This window comes from Amborella trichopoda, chromosome 5 (assembly GCF_054954075.1).
Source record: "Amborella trichopoda isolate Santa Cruz 75 chromosome 5, AtrichopodaSantaCruz75HAP2 v2.0, whole genome shotgun sequence".
Lineage (NCBI taxonomy): Eukaryota > Viridiplantae > Streptophyta > Magnoliopsida > Amborellales > Amborellaceae > Amborella > Amborella trichopoda.
The window spans coordinates 768,928-793,723 of record NC_142340.1 but is presented as its reverse complement, the minus strand read 5'-3'; the positions used below and the strand labels follow the sequence as shown (position 1 = coordinate 793,723).

The 24,796-nt window shown below is 36.0% G+C and overlaps 2 protein-coding genes across 5 annotated transcripts; one reads left to right on the top strand and one right to left on the bottom strand.

Moving 5' to 3' along the window:
* Positions 1-342: 342 nt before the first annotated feature.
* Positions 343-8,744, bottom strand: LOC18426609 (la protein 1). The gene is made up of 10 exons (XM_088866610.1): positions 8,467-8,744; positions 8,240-8,318; positions 7,808-7,957; positions 7,305-7,447; positions 6,393-6,541; positions 5,357-5,440; positions 4,772-5,249; positions 2,506-2,653; positions 1,264-1,342; positions 343-747 (listed from the first exon to the last, which is right to left on the bottom strand). The coding sequence occupies exons 1-10, from the start codon at positions 8,515-8,517 to the stop codon at positions 651-653; spliced, it is 1,458 nt and encodes a 485-aa protein (XP_088722736.1). The 5' UTR covers positions 8,518-8,744; the 3' UTR covers positions 343-650.
* Positions 8,745-14,077: 5,333 nt separating this feature from the next.
* On the top strand, positions 14,078-23,302 carry LOC18426590 (coiled-coil protein). 4 transcript variants are annotated; one of them, XR_016055512.1, is made up of 8 exons: positions 14,078-14,670; positions 17,808-17,935; positions 18,267-18,370; positions 21,163-21,472; positions 21,651-21,738; positions 22,210-22,271; positions 22,473-22,626; positions 23,011-23,302. XR_016055512.1 is itself a non-coding variant. In XM_020662675.2 (8 exons), exons 2-7 carry the CDS (start codon positions 14,558-14,560, stop codon positions 22,623-22,625), a joined length of 648 nt encoding a protein of 215 aa, XP_020518334.1. In that variant the 5' UTR covers positions 14,078-14,461; positions 14,544-14,557; the 3' UTR covers position 22,626; positions 23,011-23,302. The 4 variants fall into 4 exon arrangements, 3 of the variants coding, with proteins under 3 accessions (XP_020518334.1, XP_006833314.1, XP_088722734.1); XM_020662675.2 differs by lacking the exon at positions 21,163-21,472 and having other exon boundaries at positions 14,078-14,461; positions 14,544-14,670; XM_006833251.4 differs by lacking the exon at positions 21,163-21,472.
* The last annotated feature ends 1,494 nt before the right edge of the window (positions 23,303-24,796 follow it).

The following is a 24,796-nucleotide window of genomic DNA, read 5'->3' as shown; positions in this document are numbered from 1 at the left end:
TGTACTGAAAAGAGAAGTGCAACCACTCCTAACCTTTAAAAGCCACCCTAATAAAGCAAGAAAACCCCAGCCACAAATTTAGAGAAATGGGGATCCATCTATCAGACTTTTAACTTTTTTATCATTCAACATGAGGCTTCATGGTTCTAAATATTCAAATTATGGCTCTATAGAGAGAGAGAGAGAGAGAGAGAGAGAGAGAGAGAGAGAGAGAGAGAGAGAGAGAGAGAGAGTACAATTAGCAATTGACCTACAGGACAATCCATCCATCAAAACAAAGAAAAACATAGAGAAAACCACAACTTCAAATCACCACCACTGAATCTCTCCTGCTAGAAACAGTGAACTGTAACGGAAAGCATATTATGATGATCTCTTTCAAGTTTCAACATTCATTCACTCTTACTGAACACCATTAACTTAAGAAGATAATGATACATAAATCGCAATTATAACACCATTCGTTGCAACAAAATGATAGCGATAAATACTGAATAGTTTAAAGAAAAACTTCATAATTAAGACAGACAAAAAACTAGGACACTTAAATAGGGAACGATAACATAATCCTAATTTGGGTACCTCTAAACAAAGATTAGTATCGCCAAAAGTAAAGAAAGTGCTCACCATTTCTCACACTAACTAGAGGTTCAGACTCTCTGAGCTTTACTGGGTCGCTCACCATGGGCAAAGTCGCGATGGCGTTGATGTTTCCCACCTCTTCCTCCCCTGCCCCTCCCCCTGCCCCTGCAATATGTAAATTCTCTCTATCAGTATAGAGACACAGATCTAACCCATGCATTATAACACAAAGAAGCATGAACTTTAATTAATAATGGGTTATATAAACTCGGGAGTGTCCCTAGGAATAGAGTCAAGGCATAGGTGGTCAAGGTGGTGGGGTGCCACAGCACGAACGTGCACAAGAAAAAACAATTGGAAGTTTCATCGAATTTACGAACAGTGTGCATAGGGCTCTCTCTCTCTCTCTCTCTCTCTCTCTCTCTCTCTCTCTCTCTCTCAACAGTGTGTATAGGTCTCTCTCTCTCTCTCTCTCTCTCTCTCTCTCTCAATGTAATCGATACATTCTCACTGAAGCCAGACCAGATAAAACATTCCTTCCAGTCAAATACTGGGGCCTCATATCGTGCTGGTGAAAGTCCTTTGGAATACGTTTGGGAGCACCGAAGGAATTAAATACGACCCTACGCTACAAACTAACAAGATAGCAGCATATTATAAAAACACCATATAAATGCATACCTTCCCCTAGTGCCTCTGCTATCGCGCCACCTATCCTGATGTTCACGGACTTTATTCCAGTACTCTTTCTCAGCATCACCTGAAAAAGAAATAAAATTCAAATAAAAAGAAAAACCATTAGTCCTACTTTCAGTAAGCATTACTCAAATCAAAAGAAACTTCACTTCTCAAAAAAACAAAAAAAAAAAGCAAACACAGTCAGTAATACAATAATTTTCCTTTAAAACATCAGTCACACCAATTAAACAATATCGAGGAAACAGATGATTGTTTATTTAGAACACTATCGATTTGAGGTACACTTGTTGCAAATTAATTAATTGTTTTGTCCACTATACTAGTTCAAATGCCGTGTTAAACCAAAGAACAATTGTTTCATGCGGTCTGGACCGCATTTCTACAATATACGGTCCAGAGGTATAAAGCATCCATCTTAAAGATGGATGCAAATAGGTGGTTCATCTAAAAACAATTGTAACTAAGATGAATGCAAATAAGTGGTCCATCTAAAAACAATTATAACTAACGGTCCAAATGTTTTCTTAATATAATTATTATTTTTAGTTTTCAATTTATTTATTTATCCTATTCATGATCTCCATGTTAAAGACTATATATATTCTAAAAATTAGGATCAAATTATATTTAAAAAATATATTTATTGCCAAGTTCGCATTTATACAATATGCGGGCTGGCCGCATGCTAACCGCATCTTAAACCAAAACTCCAACTCGAGTCTATAGCTGGTGTCACATGTCACCAGTTAGACACATGTTGACACCTGGGAAGAAGGTTTCAATCTAAACTAATCTTCAGCTATCACTGAAAGCTCTACCACCTTACCAACCAATTCATATGTGAGAAACTAAAAAGAGCATAGGAAATTGTATAATATATACTAGTAAACGCAATATTCGACGTATATAAAATGATTGTACAGGTGTGCCTAACCGTATCAACTTTTTAGACTTAAGTACTAGACAATGATACTTGTTGGACATCAATGTGTGTGCATATCCATGTAACAGTGTATGCATGTAGCTTTGTGAATCCATCAAGAGCAAAAATCTGAGTGATCACAAAAGACAAATCTTGAGAACAAATAAAAGCAGAAACATATACATGTCTATATATACAGACACACAAACAATCACAAATATAAACTGACATACATGCATGATTACATACATACAATCATAGAGAGATAGGGGGAGGGGGGGGAGGGAGATGGTAATTCTTACCTGTTACGGGATCCAGGATAGCAATGTGGTTCTTCACTACCAAGCCACCCTCTTCAGCAAGCACAGCAGCAGCACGAGCCCGTTCGGTTCCTTCCGGATGCTCAAAACGAACATACCCTGACTCTGCTCCCTTCGTGTAATCAACATACTTCATACAATCCAACAAAGAAGAATCGAGCATTGTCAATTACAAAGTACAGAACCTGAGTTAAGAATTTTGTGAATGCAAGCAAGCAGTAAATGCAGGGGGGTAAAACACAAATAAGAGCATTTGTCAAACACTTACTAGCAGTAAACATTGATTTCTTCCTTTTCTTTGGTAAAGAAACATTGATTTCTCTCTGTTCCACTTTTTGAACATTTAGTTAATGATGCATGGGAAACATTATATCCAAACAGCATAAAGTTATTATTAACATGTTGGTAACTTTTTTCTCATTAACAAGGTAAAATTATTATCATTTATACATTTCATAACGCAAGAAATCAAAAGTTCTGTTTTTAGCCTCTGCAGATTCCCGACACCACGCATGAGGCTAAACAATTTCCTGTCACCTCAATATGATTAAGATTTTGCTTTTTTTATAATGATCAAAATCCCCTCCTTTATGGACCTTTCATTCCGAACTATGTCAATATTCATTTCATCATCCGTTCATGCGGTTCTGCCACATAGAAAACTTCAATATGCTTCAAGACAGTACAGTCCACGCCCCTAGTATGGATAATAAAGGTCGACTTACAGTAATTTGCTTTTTTTTTGGCTCCCTTTTTAGTTGTTGATAATTAAAATTTGTGGGTAAAGAAATAACTATAAAATAAAGGTTCACAATAGCACAAATAAAGAAAATAGCCCCCCACCTAAAATGCACGTATCACCCATGCCCCTTATGATATCACTCTTTTCCCACCCTAACTCAATGCCTCGAAGAAAATGCATAGCCCAGAAATTCGTAGGTGTGTCAATGCAACTTGGGCCCTATGCGATATGGCAGTGTCCTACAGACAGATGCATCGTTAAGCGCTAAATGTGACCACTGGACCTCCATAAATGACCAGCTGTACGAGGAGGATATCTAAAGCTTCATGAGTGGGCCCAGCTCTTGGGCACAAGGGGATGGAAAGTTGGCGCTAAAATTCCAAGAAAGGGGCTGGGGTCGTGATGGTAGCACCCCCACACCCTAGCCACCACATTGTGGTTTCCATTCCCACTGACACCAACCCAGTAACACCTTCAAAAAACAAACTCCTAAACTATTTGAAACAACAGGTAGGGGCATGTCTTCCCCACTGAATTACCAAAAAAAAAAACACCACTTGATCAAGCACTAAATGGCAGCGTTATGCATAGAGACGCATCCTCAAGCACTAATGAGACCACTGGACCTCTGTGCCATCAAGTTGGTCAATGCTTATAAATGGCACGTCTTGAAGGGGTTCATAATAATTTAAAAATCTGGCTATCTTGGATGCAATTCTCTCAAGTCTCAACAAAATAGGGTGGCTAAAATGGGCATGGCGCCATTGAGTAGCCCGGGTGATCGAGCCGGGTCGGCAAATCATCCTTGGTTAGGGTTGGGGTCCAACTTCTAGACTTGGTAGGTTGGGTCCAGGACAAGCCAAAAGTCGGTTCAATCCCAAAACCTGACCTAATACATTCTATTAATGTATTCTTTTTACATTATAAACAATACGCAATATACTAAATACAATTTTTATTTTTTATATTTTTACCCAGATCCTACCATCCTAGTCCGATCAATCTAAGACCCAACTAGGTCCAGGTCGGGAATGAGTTGACCCTTGGAACTTGGTGGTGAGGTCCAGATCAGGCCTGACCCAACCCATTTAGGACCCTACCACTGAGGCTGGAAGGAAAAAATCATGGGTCTCCTGTAAAACATTGTGAATATTGATCTAGGATTTTGGGATTTCCTGCATCCTTACTCCTTAGGCTCTCAATTATGCCAGTAACCCTTGCTACCTCAGCTCTATAATTATCAAACTAAAATGTGCTAATAATCAGATAAAAATTTGTGTGATTGAACAATTATACCTAACGTGTGAAAACATCAATTATCCATTAAAACATTGCCCACTGGTAACCATGTAATATATGGCATTCAACTGCAACCCCAGTAGATATTGGGACACTGAGAAGTGAACTAGGATCATGCTTCTATATTTCAAGGAAGATAGTCAAGGATCTACTGCAATATTCACACAAAATACGAAAAATTAACTGCACATAAGCATGGAAACTTACCTTGACAGTACCGAATTTTGCAAAGACACTCTTTATATCCTCCCGTAAGATTGTCTCTTCACTCCCCTTGTTAGTGTCTTCAAGGGTCTTTCCATCACCATCCCCCTTAACATCTTCAGTGGTTTTGTCATCACTTTCCTTATTGACATCTTCAATGGCTTTATTTTCGCTTTCCTTCTTGGCTTCTTCTGTAGCCCCATCTTCACATTCCTTCTTAGCATCTTCCATGGCTGAGTCTCCAGGTTCATTTTTACTTTCCTTCTTAGTATCTTCTTTAACCCCATCTTCACTTTCTTTCTTAGAATCTTCCACGGTTGAATCTTCGCTTGGTTTCCCAGCTTCTTCAAGGACCTTTCCTTCACTCTCTGTCTCTGTCTCAACATTACTGTTATGCCCTTTAGACTCATCCTCTGACATACTTTTCAATTTGAATGAAACTATAAGCCCCTTTGGATAACTGTTATCTTCACCTCCTGCCCTGAAAATAACAAAAACATAAGTACGTCCTAGAAACAGATAAAGATAAATTCTAGAAAACGTTCTAGAAACAAATAAAGACTAATCTAGAAAAATCCTGAATCCTACCTTCCATTCTTCTGGTGACCATGACCGAAATTTGAGTTTTCTAGGTTCTCTATCAAGGCTCTTCTTTCTGCATCAAAATCCTGCCTGCAATCGATAGATAACTGATATAAGCATATGCAAGGTACCAGAGTGTTCTAGGCTGGAGCATATACTATAAAGTAAGAATGCACTCACTGTGAGATTCAATTGCAAAGGTCAAAAACAAGCAAACTGCAAAAACACATATTTCTAGCAAAAATCCCCAAAAGTAAAACCCTGGCAGAATGATGGATCAAAATAAACATATACTCATATGTAAAATTTTTTAACTAAACAACATACATTTATATGTTATAGACACTAGGAATGAAAAGGTTCAATGTACTCTAAAGAGTCCCATCCTTTAACAGAAGCATATGGCATTCAAAACAGAGGTTCGGCCCCTTGCAAACAGATACGCAATGAAGAATGAAAAACGGGGTACCATGTTTAAGTGTACTTGTATGACTGTACTTTAGTCGTTTCTACTCTACACCTACCTAATGTATAGTGACAGGGTATTTTGGTCTTATGATCTCATGGTCAAGTTGAAATGTATTTATGCAATAGTAATGGATCCTGAGGATCAGGCATAACCTAAAGTTCATTATCCAGTTCTACGAAAATCTAACCATTAGAGGACTTCCAGGCATTGAATAGCCCTCAGTATTTACAGTTTTTATATCTGAAGCTTTTTCTATCTTTTTGTAATTTTGAAAATGAAAACAATGAAATGTTCAAATACTGTATTTTATGAGAAAGAAAAGCCTTTCTGATTCATTGACTTTCCAGTAGATTGTGACTTATCAAGGAGAAACAAGGACTCTCCAAAAATATCTGAGCATGATGAATCAACTCAACTTGAGCCAAGTTCTATTTTTGTATACGTATTTAGTGTCTCTAATTAGAGGTAACCACAGTACTGAACCTAACTGTCCAAAACTGACATTACAACAAAAGAAACTCAATGAGCAAAACAATATTCTATCAGCAAACAGCCATAAGGATAATAACTTACTTTGGTTTTAGCTCAAGTTCTGCACCAGCATGAATCAAACTCTCTTTCAAAACCTTATTTGCATCTTCTTCTGACGAAAATTCAACCAAAGCAGTGCCACAGAAAAGTTTCTTGGATGCAATATGGCGAGGTAACCTCACACTGTTCACCTGTAAACATCAAATTGTTGGTAATCACTACAAAGTCATAGGAATCCCAAAGATGAACTAATTCTTGCCAACATTTGGGTCCATAATACTATAAACAAAGCACACAATTTTCATGTGGAAAATATAACATAAGTGAAGGTTAAGAATCTTGGAGATGCAAGATATGTGGGAAAGATGTTCACTTGGAGAAATGAAACTAAAAATACACTTCTGTAAGGACTACCATCTCAGATAGACTTTTTTATACGACGAGAAGATAAAGAATCAAATATAATGGAGAAAGGAGACAAACTATTTTCAATTACTAGAATAAGTTACACAATTATAGGTTTCCATGAATGGATGAAAACCAGTTGCTAGTTTCCTCACATAACTATATTATCAAGAAAATTGGGTGGCGTTAAAAACTGAAAGGAACTTAACAAGACTACTATTGAGTAAGCAGGTTGACTAGGAAGCTCTATTCCATGCATTCAAAGATACCAAAGCAGATGAGAAACAATGTTCGTTAAACCTTATTACCAATCTAGAAACTCTAGTTGGGGTCTATCTGATACAAAAAGGATTTTCACATTCTTCGATAAAGAAATCAATCGAAATCTTCTGTCTCATGGATTAGTCCAATCATTTACATATAAAAACAGTTATTACTATTTACCAATGCACAGGATGGGGAAATGTTTGGCGTGAAACAATACAAGTAATATACGATCCAAGAGCAAAATAATTGTTATAAAACAATTTGAAAGTACGTATTTGGTACCTTCCCATAGTTTCCAAAGAAAGACTCCACATCTTCATGCTTAACATCGTATGGAAGAGGAGAAGCTGCAATGGTCCTTGAATCCACTTGCTCTATCACCTCTTCAGCATTCAAAAGTTCAGTACTCCTACCTACCCTCTTTCCTGAACAGTCAAATTACAAATAAATTTCATATCGACAAAGTGAACATAAAATTCATATCAATACAGCAATGACTGTCTATTCCCTCTGTATTATTTTGGGAGTAGTTATGCACACAGATGGTTTAACTTCAGTTCATTTTGTTATAATTTGTCTTCTGATAACTATCACAGCATAACTCTCTCCCATAAACTGATTTTCACTCTTCTCCAAATCAACAATTCAACTAATACAGTAAGTTATTGAGAAATTGAGTACAATCAACTGCTCATATTCTATATAAAAATAAATTCTGGTCAAATTCAAGTACCAATAATAGCAACGTAGGGGGCAAAAATCATACAAAAGATACAACAATTTACCATCTTCTGAGATTTTGAGAGAAGAAGAGGTTCTTAGGGTTTCTGCAACTGCAAGAACCTTATCAGCAGGGACATCATCAGCCTTGCACTCTCCGAGCCCAAGATGACTTCTCATTCGAGAAAATGCACAAATAATACTCAAACCCACCACTAAATTAGAGTCAAGGACCATGAGATCTACACGTGAGGCCTTCGATAATTCAATTAAAAAAAAAAAAAAGATAACAAGATCAGAATCAAAACAAATATAAAACAGTCATGAATTTCTGCAAAAATTAGTCAGTAATCACATCACGCATGTCTGTACAGAGAAATTAACTGTACAAATATATAAACATCTAAACTTTCAAAACATTATAATAAATAAACATGAAATTTCACAAATTTAAAGGATTTAAGTGAAATTAACAAAAAAGGAGAAATTAAGGATACGTCCATCTTCACTCTCTTCAATCGTTTTCTTGAGGAATCGATCGCGAGGGAGATTGCTGTCGCTAAAGTAAAACTCAACCTGATACAAAAATGAATAAAACACAGTTGTTAAGCAGAAATCACGATGAAGCGACTGTATTGGTGTTATGGTTTATTTATCCAACAAATTGAAATAAATCAGTATTCTGCATTGATCTTCAACTGCTAAAAGAGAAACAAGTTCACACCTGACGAATAACTTTCTTTGCAGTTTCATCATCCAGATGAACCAACGACATTATTGTGCAGACGATTCGCAGGTTAAAAGCTCTGTGCGGCTCAGAGAGAGAGAGATTAGAGAGTGATGAATGGGGTTTGGAGAGACAGCGTAAGGGGAAATGGAGTTTAGAAAGAGGGAGGGGAGAGAAAGTCAGGATCTGGAGAAAGAGAGAAACGGGGTTTAGGGTTTTATGGCGTTATTTCTGTGTCTTTATACCTTTCATTCGAACTGTACTAACCTTTATTACTACACTGATTAATAGAGTAACTCTAAATGTGCAATTTGATCCCGCGGGAGCACCAAAATGGCAATCAATATTAAGGACGTCCTTATTAAAAAAACCTTGTCTTAGGTGTCAACCTCATACTTATACACTAATGAACGTTGGTCCACCTAAAGAATTGTTTAGAAGAGAGTGTTGACCCTCTAATTGATATCTATAGATGTGAAAAATCCAAAATTACAAGTCTTAAAATTAGTGGATTAAAAAAAAAATTCAACCCATCATAAAGTTTGGTACAGGAAGTATATATCCAAACAAATTTTAGAGTTGAACCTAGAGCTAAGAATTTACCAGGTTTGAATATGAAACCCTAATTTCGGATTCCATCTAGATCTAGGTATAGATCCGAAATTTGGATCTATATCCAAAATTTAGATTTTAAAAGTAATTTGAACATGATTAGTGTACAAATGGATCCGATCCAACACAATTTTTTTAAGAAAAAATATATCCGTACATCCTCTTTTAAAACATATATTTTTAAAGAGCATCCCATGTATTATATCTTTTAACCTACTAAACCAATTTTACCTCATCCTTTTGTTCAAAAGACATTCTTTTGTTTATTCTGTTTTAAATCTCCTTCTCTCTTGTTTCTCTCCAAACCACTCTTTTTTTTTTTATAAAATATTGAAAAATTATCTTTGTTGAAATAATATATTTTTTTAATATTGAAAAAAAGGGTTTGAAGATAAACACAAGAAGAGAGAGAAATGGATTTATAAATGCATAGAAAAAATGATGTCTTTTGAATTTTTATTTAAACTAAAAAAATGAGATAACGTTGGTTAAAGGAGGCTAGAAGATATAATACTGGATCTTTATGACGCAATATTTGTTTTGAAACTTTGGGTATGTTGAAAAATGGAACTTAAAAAATAATATATATAGATATTGTTATTATTTTTAATAATATATATATATGGTCATGTGAGGCTGCTTGGGTATATCTTATAGGTGAGCCGAACGGTCATGATCTGATTCTGGTGTTTCAACGATTGTGATGCAAGACCAGCTCCCCCGTTCGTATTTTATTTGAACCACCGAATTAATTATGGCATGCATGCTTTGACACCTCGTGCAGCAGTGCGGGTCTATAAAAACATGGTTAAGTTGAATGTGGCGCACTATCCTGCCCACAACTGTACATGCATAAGGATAGATGACCATTTTGTTTTGAATATGTCTATAAAGAGCTACCTAATATTGGTTTTTTACCATCAAATACTATGCAGCTGTGAAATGAAGTTTTGCATGAGGTATGATGTTCATAAAAGCAATTCGACCATGCCCGGTCCTAAGTCAATTATGTTGTCCCAAGCTCGAAGAAAGGAGGGTTGTGTTAAGTTGACCGTCAACGTTTCATAATGAGGATGTTTATAATGAAAAAAAGACCTACGTGATCTTTTGTTGGGGAAATATATATTTTTTTTAATAATAATTATTTTTTATAATTTTGGCAACAAGATCACTCACAGATGGTTTTATTACAAACAATAGAAATTTTAAAAAAATAATCTCAACTACTTTATACCATTCATACAACCTAATACTCTACTTGAGAATATAAAAATAAAAGAACTTAACAAAAAAAATAAAAGATGACCGAGATTACCTCAACCGGGCTTTTTACACCCCACACCGAGTCACCGCATCTAATGGCATAGGATCTGTGGTCTAGTTTCAATCTCGAAACGGGATAGCTGATTTCGGCTAAACTAGATAATCACCCCTTAAAAGCCCTATTAAAACTTTAACCCTCAAAATTAACTTAGAGTACCACCTAAATTTTGAATAGAGCAAATTAGAGAGAGAAGATGGAAGACTGAGAGTGAGGTTGTGTTGAGATTGGGGGGCAAGGGGAAGCGAATATTTAGATTTAGGGTTTCTTAGGGTTTTTCAATAATTTGCTTCTTTCATGAGATTGAATCTAGACCGTTAATCAAGGTGACTTGTGGAGTGAAATATCTGAGCTATCAATTTCATAGATGGGCCATCAACATTATGGAAAGTGCTTCAACCATTTTCCCATCAATATATTTAAATAAAATAAATATCATGCATTCTATAAAATTACACAATCCATGTCACATATTCTATAAGGATATATCAAATAATATCAAGTAGATAAAGTCATGGTCAATATATCCCTTCCAAGATTTGATCACATGCCACAAATCAAACTACCCTTATCTTAAAAGCAAACAAGAGAATTCAAAGAGGCTGGGGCGTGTCACGCTTTTGTGGCACATGTGGACCCCCACCCACATGCCACATGGTGGGCCCATGTACACTATGGGCCCTCATGGAATTTTATTAAAAAAATATTATTGTTAAATTTGAATAAAACAATTTAAAATATATATTTGGATTTTTATAACTTTGTAATAATAATAACTGTATTTTTATAAGTCCAAAAAATCACAAATAAAATATTGAGAGATTCATAAAAATTCAAATAATAAAACTAAAATCATTTAAATAATAAAATGAATATAATTAAATTAATATGATGGGAAAATGATCCATATGGTTTTAGAAATCCAATCTGTAATAACGAGGTACTCCACCTTCAACTGTGGACTACATACCTTACTAGCTTTATCGAACCGACCCAGTGTTTCTCATGTCCCACAATCCAAGCAGGGGTTCATTAGCAGGTCACCAAAGTCAGGTCGATGACTCAAGGGATTGCAATCACAATATGTAGATTACAGCTCTTCCCCTAGAGAAGAGTTAAGATCACCACGACTTGATGTGATCACAGCTCTATTGCGGATAGGGGTATCTCTCGCACATGCATACGCTTCACCCAAATGTTAATATCTGGCTTTCCCGAACGATTTATCAATATGCATGCCGTGTGATGGAACATGGATGAGGTTTTGGCCCCCATCTCAGTAGGCCTACCATCGCGCACAAGTGTCACATAGTCCCTCGGCCACAAGTGTCACATAGTCCCTCGGCTCATTCATATAGCATAATCTTCGACCTCATCAAGGGCTAACCCAAAACTCTTATCGGTTAATTATTTATGCCCAGGTACATTGGGTTTTCCAACTGTTTGGTCTAGATCGATAATCACAGTCCGATATAAACAAGCATTATTTGCTTAATATGGCCCTTAAAAGACCACACTCCCACTGAGTTTATGTTTCACTATAAAAGTATTTCAATACACATTCACAAAGGCCTTTAAAGGCCACATAAACCCAACACATAAAATTGGTAGAATATGAATGGTGCCTAAAATTGCCTCTAGGTTGGGTATGCCTTAGGATGCATAAGTACTAATCCACTTCAGAAATAAACACCATGCTCTCGAGCAAGCACACTATCCACTCATTTGGTGAAAAAGAAGCTAAAAAGATCCACTTACGAAAACTGTGACTATTTTTAAAGAACAAAATTTGAATTTTGAGCTCTTTAATACTTAGATCTGATTGTACAATAGCTGGATTGTCTACATTCAATTCTAAGGCATTGTTTTTTTTTTGGTTCACAAATAATGCATTTGATTTATCTCTTTTGAGGTTCTTTGCCAGGTTGAAGATGATACTTGCCCAATTTTTTGGTGCTAAAAATACCTCTTACTTACCCGAGGGAGCAAGTATGGTCCAGTTAGAGTACAAAATCATTTGAGGAGTGTGAAAAATCAAAGACCTCTAAGCAAAAAGGGACAATATACAATGGGACCATTTACATTTGGTAGAAGGTGGTTGCAGTTAATCTTGACCATTGGATGTGAATTTGGGTAGCACTATTCATTTTATAAACTAAGCTTAAAGTTCAAAACAAATATTTTTGAACCATGTGATATATCCATGCTATCAATTTTAGATTCGATGATTATAAATAATTGTGACTCTTTTGTATAAACTATAACTGATCTCGTCCTGGACAATCCCAAACAAAAAAATACATCAATGAAAAGCGCAATGAGAGACTATCTATAAACAAACAAGTATATAAATGAAAAGATCAATGAGAGACTATTTATAAACAAAAATGTACATCAATGAAAAGCGCAATGAGAGACTATCTATAAACGTATTTATCATTGTAAAATCTACTTGAGCTTCGCCAGTATAGGCCTCGCAATTGCTTGCCCTATGGGCCATCCTTGGCTTGAGGTCATAATGGGTCTCCAGAGGATAGGCCAAGTTCATCCTGGCTCGGCCAAACCGAGCCAAGAGGGGCCTAGCGGCTAACGTTATTTGGATTGAGCTAAATAGTTTAGAAAAGCCTGATGTGGCCCTTGTCCAAACCCAATTGCTAGGCTAGGATGGCCCGACTCTCGAGCCATATTTTGTGGTTTTTGAGGTATGGGCCAATCGAGGAGGGACCATGTTCAGGCATGGCAACGGGTTGGGTCGGATCCACTGAGATCTGAGCCTGACCTAAAGATTAAAATATCTATGTATTTAACTATATTAAAGTATATTCAATATATTGGGACCTGATTATATCATCGGATCTGGACACTATCAGATCTGGCCTCATATCCGAATAGTATTCAGGTCCAAGATTTGAACTTGAACCACACCTATCAATATTAATTTTTTGATTCATATTGGGGCCTGGATTGGGTCTACCCAGGTCCCGATTCCATTGCCACCCCTAGCCCGATTTTGGACCTGCCCAGCTTTTGCACAGTACCCAATTTTGGACTTATTTAACCCAAAAGAGAAAGACCCAAATATTCCCTCATGGGACCTTATAATGTAGAACTACAAATGCACCTAAAAAATCCACCAGAAAAAGTAGTTATAATATTGAAAAACCCTTTGATTATTCATCTCAATGTGGAGATGTATGATCATGGAAAAGAAAAAAAGATTTTAAGTCTCATAAATAATGTATTTTACAATATATTATCTACACCGTCCATTTTCAAGATTTTCATATGTGTATAGATCTACTTGATTTTAACTAATTATAAAATTAAAAATTTTATAGTTAGATATAAAAATAAATTTTGAGATAATCCTAAAAGCACTTGACATCATAATTATATGGCATATAAAATTTGGAGGTCACCTTACCTCTACGCCAACTGCACCCTTGACTTGTTTACCCCACTTTTTAAAAAGACCAAGTATTTTGACTTTTCTCATACACAAGGCAAAACTACTAATATCATCTGTTTAGTTCGAAACAGCAATTAACATCTCGTGAACCGTCCGATTTCAACAACGACGGTCGTAGGAACTTTAAATATAGATGAAAATTAATGATATACGAACAGTGTGGCTGTGCAGGCTCATATAAGCTTTATCAGGATCCATCCCTCTTTGCTCTTTTTCTCTGCTTCCCTTCACCTGCTAAACCTCTCTCTCTCTTCTCTCTCTGCTGCAACAACCTCTCTCTCTCTAACTTCTCTCTCTACTGCAACAACCTCTCTGTCTCTCTAACTTCTCTCTCTGCTGCAACAACCTCTCTTTCTCTCTAACTTCTCTCTCTACTCTCTGCTGCAACAACTTCTCTCTCTACTGCAACAACTTCTCTCTCTACTGCAACAACTTCTCTCTCTGCTGCAACAACCTCTTTTTCATCCCTCTGCTGCAAGTATCTTTATCTATCAACCCGTTGATTATCTCTCTTTTTCTCAAATTGTGTCTATCTCACACTGAGAATCTCTGTCTCCATCTATCTATCTCGGGTCTTTTCCATTGAGAAAGTATCTATCTCTCTCTGTCTCTGTGCAATTCAATCTTTTGGTTTGCTTGATTATTAATCCGGGATAAATCTGATTCGTGAAGAGACTAGAGAGAAGATGGTTTTCTATTTCAAGGCAAGGCCAGAGGCTGGGGACTACACAATATTCATGGGTTTGGACAAGCACGAGAATGAGGAGCTTATCAAATATGGGTTCCCTGAAGATATATGGTTAGCTCTCTCTCTCTCTCTAACCCTCGCGCTCTGATATAATGATATATAGAATTGAAACAGTGATCAAGACGGTAGGTCAAAATTTACCCATAAAAATGATGGAAAGTATCGCCCTATTTGTTAATTTGATTTCCTTAACAAAAATTGTGCTTTCCCTTTCCCTATATGTACTCTATTTCCTCTATCTTTACATATTTATTTGATAATCTGTGATGTTCCTTTATCTCTCTCTCCACAGTTCATGTTCTATTTACCTGTTAGTCTGTAGTTTTCAGTAAGATCGATGGAAACAAAGTCTATATATATGACTGGAAACAATTCATATAAATATGACTGGAAACAATTCCTATATATATGAATGCCTTGATAAAATAAGGGGTGGAGCTTTCTTTAAGTGGATTGCATCTGTTCTATTGTGAACAATTTTGATTTGTTTAAAGAATGTTTTTTCCCGCTATTGCGACTTGGGTATAATCGATTTATTCATTTTGTTTTTGTTCTTTTTTTAGGCGATTTTGATTAGGATGCATAGTTTACTGTATAGCTTTAGAAATTAGATGAGTTGATTATTTGAAGAATCTGTTAATTAGACTGCTTGGATGTACCCTGTATTTTCTTATTGGGTGGTCGAGCTTCATTAATGCCTTGCCCAATTATCAGTAATGTAAAAATTCATTTTTTAAAGAAAAAAGAAAACAGCTTGCTCAAGGGAAGTTGTTGCCCTATTATTATTTATCTGCTTATGATAAATAAAGTTATGGACTTATTTTGGCAATGGCATCAGCGCAGGAGTACATAGAGATGAACATTGCTAAAGAAAAAGAAAGTGCATAACAACCACCTATTCAAATGTATTGACCACCTAATGTAGAGTGCAAAATAGCAATAGACCTTATGACCGTACCTCCAATCATCTAAATCCATATAATGAAATGAAGAGCTATGTGAGAGGATTTTGTGGTTACTAAGTATCATGTTATGATCTTATCTCGCAATGTACTATTTTCAAGAATCAGGTGGTTCGATGGATGGCAACCACATAAAAGGAGCATCTTGTGGGCAAAAATGGTGAGATAGGTTGGGTTGGTGATGATGATTATTACTGGGTGATCTTACCAGTGTTTCCAAACTGACCAGTCTGAAACTCTGAATTGTACTTACCTGTCTCATTCATAACTGGCTTCTTATCGGATTTCGATGGCCTTGACATGGGTAACTGAGACTTGATCGGGTCTTGATGAAGTCCACCTAAGATTTTTTTCCTTAAGTCACCAATGCTGTCCAACGTTTGCATTTTCGGACAACACTTTCGCCCACTCCTCTCTAACAAACTCTTTTTATCTCAGTTCTCTCTCTCTCTAACACATTTGCCCGGCTTTCCAAATCTCTCTCTAGCCTCGCTCTTTTAAAATCCTATTCTCAGTGTTTCTTATATTTGCAATTTTTCTCTTGGCATCATTTGCAACTTTTTCTCTTCCTTTATTTCTCTGTGTTTCGGAATTTTTTCTTGTCCATATCTCTCCTCGTTTCTTTGGCAGACATATCTCCCTTTCCCTCTCTCTCTTTGCACTTCATCTACTCCTTTTCTTGTTCATTTCTCTCCTCATGTCTCTTGCATACATCTCTCTCTCCCCCCGCCCCGTCCCTCCCTATGTCCTGCAATAATGTCGAAACGCGACAAAAAATCAAAGCGACCTCAACAGTCTGAGAAATGAAAAGGTGGCACACCACCTTCTTCTAGGAGCTCTCTCAAATCCCTTCAACAATGGCCAAAACTCCCAAAGAGGGAGAAGTGAAATGAAGTGAGCTATCCGGCAATGCAAACGCCAGACAGCATTGGTGACTTAGGAAAAAAAATAATCATGTCTGGTGTTTTTTTTGCCAGACAACAACTTAGGGGCCGCCGGGGGGGTGGGGTGCTTGTAATATTGGGCAAATGTCTTCCCAAATGGTAATTGACCCCAAATAAGGTCTGTACATAATTTGCTCTTCATATTTTTATTGTAAAATAAAAATTAAAGGAATTCTTATAATTTGAGAATTTTCATTGTATATGGAATTAAATTTCATTTTGTTAAAGGATAACTTATTTCGGAAGGCCTGAATTTAAAAGGGGAAAAAACGATTGTCAAAAATATAAACTTGTAACTAAAAAATAAGAAATAAGCATGCCTCTTTTTTTTTTTTTACCTAAAAGCATAAACTTAAAGAAATCCAAAATTGTGCAAGGACAGTTTCATATTTTGTAAGAGAAGAAAGATCTAAAGTTTATTACTTAATCATACAAAATCGATGGCTTTTATTGCATGATGGTGACAAAGATTGTACATCCTAAGAAATTTAGTATATACTACAATTATGCATTGACCTTTCAATTTATTGTGTAATTTAGCTTAAGAATTATATACTCTCCTTAATTGTTCAAAAAAAAAACAAACTATATACTCTCCTCAAACAGAATTCAGGCAAAGAAATGGTGAATAATGATTCTAAAACCATTGCTTTGTGAATATATACCCACGGTCTCCATGTCCTTGCACTCGTGAACAATGTAATGTTCACATTGGGGGAAAGGTTTTAGATTGGTTTGCTTTCATTTTCAAGTAGTTTGGTCAATCTCTTTTCTCTGAGGACACTTACATTTTGAGAAGTACATAGTATCTCCTAGTGTAGCTGGAAAAAGTTTACCTTTTAAGCAGTCTTTGTTGAACTTTTCGATTGAATCTTAAATATGCCAAATATGCATGATTTTGTTGGATTGGAATTTTGAATTTTGCTTGACATGGATGCAGATGGAAGTGAATCCATGGTCTAGTGATAAAACCTGGTTTTAAGAGTGGAGTCTAGGGTTTGAACCTACTCCGTGCAGATCGTCCTCAACTTAAAAAATAAAATACTTCTTGCAAAACAACCTCACCTACGTTAAGAACTAAACGTACAAACAGTTTCTTTGGTTTGATAATTTATTGGGGTCTAGCATGTAATGCACTTGATGAAATACTATGTTGATTCTTTCGTTTGTTTTCCCTCCTCATTTTCCTGTTTTACCTTTAAATTATCAATATATTGTTAGTAATTCCCTAGACTTCATTTGTCATGGAGCAAATGTTGATGGTTCATGGTCATATGTGCAGGTTCCATGTTGATAAGATGTCATCTGCTCATGTTTACGTAAGATTGAACAAGGGTCAGACAATTGATGATATTAGTGAAGGTTTACTGGAAGATTGTGCTCAGCTTGTTAAGGCAAATTCCATTCAAGGCAAGTATAGCGAAATCCCTTTCCTTATTAATCCATGTTCTCATGTTTTTACATTGTCGATCATCTGGCAATTTCTTCTAGCTCATATTTTGTGTGCTTAGATTGGCTTTGATGCATGCTAATCATGTCTTTGGGGAGTTAATATAGATTATGTTTTCCTATCATATTGGAGGAGGATTCTTGTAGAGTTCTGATGCTAATATTGAATGAAAACATTTATGAACTAATACATGAATATATAGTTACTTTTACTTTGATCATTGATCTTATAATGCCTGTATATGTGGCCCCCTTGCTCCCCTTTTATATGCCTAACAGGTCTTCTTGGCAGGTAATAAGGTAAACAACGTAGATGTTGTGTATACCCCATGGTACAACTTGAAGAAAACTCCTTCTATGGATGTTGGGCAAGTTGGTTTTCACAATCCCAAAATGGTGAGCAGCTAGTATTTGTGATATTCAGGTTCTTATGCTTTTTGAATGTACGCACACATATAATTATGCCTCTATTACGAATTTATCATTCACATAATCCGGATGTTGAGCAAGTTGGTTTTCACAATCCCAAAATGGTGAGCAGCTAATATTTGTAATATTCAGATTCTCATGCTTTTTGAATGTACGCACACTTACAATGATACCTCTATTATGAATTTATGATTTACATAATCCTTTCTTATTTTGTTATAAATTTATCATTCATAGTTGGTCGTGTTTCTTCCACTTAAAAGTCTGTTTTGCCTTAATATAATAACAATAACAACAACAACAACAACAATAATAATAATAATAATAATAATAATAATAATTATTATTATTATTATTGTTATTGTGGTGCTTTATATCCATTTCAAGTGTATGGGATGGGATTTGTTTCTACTGGTTCGCCTAGTGTAACGTGTTTTAAAAAAAAAAATTAATAAGTTTTGGAACCCTATGTTGTAGTGAGTGTTGAACTTTATTTAGGGATAGCATAACATGCGCATAATTTGTATTTTGTAAGCTATAAAAGCAGAGCATCTTAAAACATAAGCCTGAGTTGAAACACAGTATGTAAATGACAGGCTAACTAGTGTGGTTCCAGTTTATCGCTACCTATGTTTGGAGAATGAATGGTGGATGCCCTGCCTGTGTATCTTCCAGCATACACATTGTACGTGTGCTTTGTATGTCCTTTTATTTGGCAACACTTAGACTTCCTGTGCTGTTGTCTGTAACAATTTCATTTCCCTTTTATTTCTGATATGGGGTTACCATTGGATGGTGCTTCAAACTAAATATTCAAGAAAGAGAAGATAATGATAAAAGAAGAAAAAAAAGATTAAGCATAGGACAAAGTAAACTTTGTGAGGTTTTCATTGACTGCTGGTCTTGTTGTTAGAGAATGGGTGCAATGCTTGCAGGAAAGTAAACTCTTTTTTTTGTTGTTGATAATTAGGGAAATTTGGTTATTGATGTGGCCGATCATGAGAATCCGATTTCCATGCTTGAAACTAAGTAGGCCACCTGTGGGTGCCTTGCATGGTTTTCACTTGTGTAGGTGTTTACTTCTACAATTGAATTGGTGTACAATTATGGACTCTTGGTTACATGTACATCAAATAGCTTGAGGGTACAGTTTGCCACCTAAATGTAAATTGATCCTCATTATATGAGTTTGAAGCTCAGTATTGGGATAATTATTGTTAATTGCAATTGCACATTTTTATCTAGACAACTGCTGTAACCTCCCCACATCAAAAACATATAGTTTAGTTATTGTAATTGTTCAACTTAAGAAAGTGTCTGCAATAAAATCAGACAACAGCTAGCAGCATTAAAAATTTTTATGTATGACTCTAAAGAAGCCAACTGGACTAATCAGCAGTATCTTTCTAATCTAATGTATTTGGAGTAGAACATAAACAAATGTAGCATGTGTCAAGGATTGACTTTGCTGTGCTTCCCATATATCAAAGAAAGATGTGTCATTCATTCATGCATCTTTGTATTTCCAATGAATGATGTGACTGGCCATGACTATCTACTTTTTGACATACATGAATTGACTAAATCAAAACATTAGGGGCATGAAAGACATTTGGCTGGGTGACTCAACTACAAGCAATTCAATGTTCATACAAGACCGTGCAATGACTCAGAACAATAGTTTGAATGAGCATAATGATAGAAGGCGATGAAATTAATGGAAGACTAGAGTTCTCTGTTCTTCTGGAATATTGCCAATGCCCATGACATGTGTAGTTCTATATACGTGTGTTTTCAGAGGGAAATCGCTTGGGCAATTGGCAATGTGGTTTATGGGTAGTTTCAGGAATTGTACACTTCAGAGATACCGAAGCTGAATTTGGATGACATTAATTCTGATGGTATCCTGTAATGCTGTACCACTTGAAGATGGCATTTTTTGTTGAAATGCTTGCTGCTGACAAGCCACTTGTTGTGTGCTAGCCCTTTTTCAAACTTCCTTGTGTTTTTGGATAGGTTTTTTATTGGTAATTTAATCATTCTACAGGACATCTTTTTGCTACTATTCCCATTATGGACATGGAAGTATTTATCACCAAACATGTGTATTACTGAAGTATGGCTAGCAAAGATAGCATTGTGGATGTAAGGGTACCCGTGTCAATATTGGCAATGGTATGATAATGATACTTGTATGAGATACAAAAGACATGTGCTTCCCTTTTTCTTTTTTTTTCTTCTTCTTTTTATTTTTCTTGTCACTTGGATGGTTGAGATTGGGATTGAACAAACAACCATATTTCTGCGTCTTTACACTAAAAAAATGGCCAGTAGCCAATCAATCCTGTTATATAGAGGGAGGTCTAATGGGATCCAGTGCAATGGTGCTGGTATGATGATTCCCTAAGAGGGATGGACGAGGCAAGCCCCTTATAAAATATAGAAATGTATATATGGACTAAGCTATTCTATAGTATAAGAAGGTTAAGCTACTATGATTGCATATTGCAATCGAAGCATTCTGTGATTTACAATGCAGCTTTATGCATTTAATGTTATATACAGTATTCTATGGCTTGCATTTAGTTTTACCTACCATGATCTGGACTATCTATTATATAACACATGTTTATTGATAATTGGTTGATGTAGGTACGTTGGAGGAATTAAGTTGGACATATCTTATTCTTTCTATTAATAATAAAGACTGATAATGGTGATGGAAGTCTTCTTTCATGATGCTTTTATCTTATATGCAGGAGAATAACAATATTAAAGGCCCTATCTGTCTGGATATTACACATTACTGCAGCTTGTTTGATGATGGGTCCTGCAATTCCATAATGAATATTCTCTCTAGGTTTTGATCATTGAACTCTCTCTGGACTCTATCTTGGAAATGGCTTGCCTCGAATAAACTTGTTTTGACTTACCATAGAAAGAAAAGAGAACATGAGAAGTGATAGAAGTCTTCTGTCATGATGCTTTTATCTTATATGCAAGAGAATAGCGATATTAAAAGCCCTATTGTCTGGATATTACACATTACTGCAGCTTGTTTTATTATGGGTCCTGCAATTCGATAATGAGATTTTCTCTAGGTTTTGATTATTGAACTCTCTCTGGACTCTATCTTGGAAATGGCTTGCCTCGAATAAACGTGTTTTGACTTACCATAGAAAGAAAAGAGAATATGAGAAGTGAACTAAGTTCTGCTTGAGTATAACTAGATTTAGTCCATGTGTAGGTTCGTACAGTGAGGGTGGAGAAGCGCATAAATGAGATTGTAAATAGATTGAACAAGACAAAGGTTGAAAGGAAGCCAGATCTGAAAGGTAATACTTGGCAGTAAGAGATCTGTAGGTCATTCTTTTTCTCTCTATGCGCATTCCTGTATGCAGTCATGCATACCATAATTAACTTAATCTGTATGTGTGTGTGCGTTGTGCTCGCGCACATATGTATGTGTTGTGTGTGCGCGCGTGTCTCTGTGAGAGAGAGAGAGAGAGAGAGAGAGAGAGAGAGAGAGATGTGGGAGCCTGCAAATTCTTCTGCCTCACTATACATTTTTTGAATGATAAAATGAAAATGACAAGAATAATGTTCCCTCAGAAAAAAAAATGATGAGAATAATGTACCGGTGTACCTTTTCAATTAGAACCCAACACAATCCATACTTTCTTTCCATTTTTAACAGGAGGAAACTGCCTTAAGTTCTGTTTAAATGACGAGCTATCAATTTCATGCTTGTTGGAAACTGGGCTTTCTTTATCTTATTATTGTTCTTTTTATGATTTGACAACCAGCCGAACGGGAAGCTGTTAATGCTGCAGAAAGAGCAGAGAGGAAACTTCAACTGAGAGACAAGGTAAACCCTCTTGCCCAAAAAGACTTTAAACATATTTATCAGATGATTATAGTTTGAATCCTAATTAGGTCATTCTTATTGCTGCAAGTGGGGAGCAATTATAGCCATGTTGTTGGGATTATATCTGCTTTTTAGAAGATTATATATAGCATCGAGGGAAATTATTACTCATTGTTATTTCCTGTTTTATTTTAATGTTAGAAACGACGTGAAGAGATGGAGAGACTTGAAAAGGAGAAACAGGTGGAGATACGGAGCTACAAGGGTCTCATGGTTTCAGACAAGATGACTTCCAACAAGCAGATTGCTTCAACAAACAAATCTCTGCAGGAGCTCGAAGAAGACTTCATGTGAGGTATGGCGAACACCACAGAGAGAGAGAGAGAGAGAGAGAGAGAGAGAGAGAGAGAGAGAGAGAGAGAGAAGCCGAGTGCTTGAAATTTGGGAAATATATCACTTCGCTCTTTTTGGCTGGGTATCTTCTTGCTGGTTTGTCATAAAATTGCAATTTACTCCATTCCTTTTTTTCTTCTAATCTTGTTCACGTGCGTTGTGATTGTTCTCTCAAAAAATAAATATTTGGGAAATATTTTTGTGATAAATGAAGTAGTTCTAGTAATTATCATTATCAATATAAAAAAGAAAAGTAAAAATGAAGAAAGAAAACCATAATTTTTTGTGTTCCCCCATAAATTCTGATTTCACTCTTATAACCAAGTTTTTCTTCTGATATCACCAGGTACTCATGCATGATTATCACCATGAACGGGGTGACTATAATCGACACATGAGCTGGACCATGAATCTGGTAAATGTAATCCATTATTGATTGCTGTTTCCATTGGTCTCTTTTCACCTGATTTTCAATTGTGAGTTTTACTGAGACTTGTGAATTATGGGTAAGTAATGTATAATCCCCACCATTGGGCATAATGAACATTAATTTGGGCTCATTTGGTGGCTCTAAATGGTACTTTACCAGAGCTAACTGGTAATTTTCTTATCTCTATTTTACTAAACTGCTTTTCTCCTTTTTCTTGACTTGGATAATACTAACAGTGGATATTGGTGTGTGTTTTTGTGTGTGTGTGTGTGAAAGAGAGAACTAAGAGTGGATGTGTGTGTGTGAGAGAGAGATGTTAGGGCCTAAGAGTGGATGTGTGTGTGTGAGAGAGAGATGTTAGGGCCTAAGAACTAAGAGTGGATGTTGATGTGTTGTGCGGGTGTGTGAGAGAGAAAACACCGAGAGAGAGAGAGAGAGAGAGGTTGACTTTTAAGAGTGGATGTGGGTGTGCTTTTTGTGTGTGTGTGTGTGTGTGTGTGTGTGTGTGTGTGAGAGAGAGAGAGAGAGAGAGAGAGAGAGAGAGAGATTTTTCATGAGCTGAGTAAACCTAGGACTACTGTGATGGGTTTGATTTTTAGTTTGGTGGGTTGTGTAAGATTTGAACCTTGAACCTTGATCATTGTGTGTGGTGGCATTATTATGGTTTTTTTGATATTCCTTATGGATCAATGTGGGTAGCTAGTGCTGGAAAGGAAAATCCAGTTTTATACAGGGAAAACCCCATAGTTTTCTAAATTCCAAATTTGGCAGTTTTGAAACAACATGAATGGAAAGTAAAAAGAGTTTTCTAAATTCCAAATTTTACAGTTTTGAAACAACATGAATGGAAAGTTAAGACTCCTCATTTGTTTTAATGAAATTACAATATCCCGATGTTATTTGGCTCTATCTCAGCATATACACCTGTGTTGGTGAGGCATGGGTTCGAACCTTCGACGTTGATCCCTCAGAGCTGGGATAAGCCATCTCCTTTTGGTTCGAAGTTGATCGCCCAGAGCCGAAAGAAGCCATCTCCTTTCGGCCCTTGCAAAGTGGTAGACATGTTGGTTTGGGTGAAGGAGGTTAAGGGTTCAAATGCTTGTAATTTATTCCAGGAAAGCTCCAAATAATTTTTTTTATATTTTATTACCAGGTTTATATGAGAGGTCACAAGAGAGAGAGAGTATCCAAAAACTGTGGAGAAAGTTAAAGAAATGAAAAGGGTTCAAGAATTAACTTAATGGGAAAAGTTTTATATAATGTTGCAACGTTAAATTGTAGAATCATAGATGCACCTCAAAAATCTATCGAAAATGTTGTTTTAATGTTGAAAAACTTTCTAATTGATCATCTCGATATTGAGATGTATGAATATGAAAAAATAAATAAATAAATCTTGAGTTCCAGAAATAGTGTATCTTGCAACACATTATCTAGACAGTTTATGTTTAAGATTTTCATATATTTATAGATTTACTTGATTTTAACCGTTTTTAATTTAATTGTTCAGGGGTGTAACTTTTATTTGATTGTTCAGGGCTGTAACTTTTATTTCCCTCACTAAAAATGCTAGGAAAAAATGGAACCTTTGCATCAAGTCTTTCCTAAATTTTTTAAAACCCTTTTGAATTGGCTTTGAAACTAATAATATCTATGAATTAACCTCTTAAAATTTTGCCATAAATGAACATTATCAATAATA

What these genes read in the sequence shown, in the direction of transcription:
- LOC18426609 (XM_088866610.1), bottom strand. Translation starts at nt 8,517, where the DNA reads ATGTCGTTGGTTCATCTGGATGATGAAACTGCAAAGAAAGTTATTCGT. An exon ending in TCTCAAAATCTCAGAAGATG is followed by an intron (nt 7,448 to 7,807) that starts GTAAATTGTTGT and finishes TTGACTGTTCAG; the next exon opens with GAAAGAGGGTAGGTAGGAGT. An exon ending in CAAAATTCGGTACTGTCAAG is followed by an intron (nt 2,654 to 4,771) that starts GTAAGTTTCCAT and finishes GATTGTATGAAG; the next exon opens with TATGTTGATTACACGAAGGG.
- LOC18426590 (XM_020662675.2), top strand. Translation starts at nt 14,558, where the DNA reads ATGGTTTTCTATTTCAAGGCAAGGCCAGAGGCTGGGGACTACACAATA. An exon ending in GGGTTCCCTGAAGATATATG is followed by an intron (nt 14,671 to 17,807) that starts GTTAGCTCTCTC and finishes TCATATGTGCAG; the next exon opens with GTTCCATGTTGATAAGATGT. An exon ending in AAGGAAGCCAGATCTGAAAG is followed by an intron (nt 21,739 to 22,209) that starts GTAATACTTGGC and finishes TTTGACAACCAG; the next exon opens with CCGAACGGGAAGCTGTTAAT.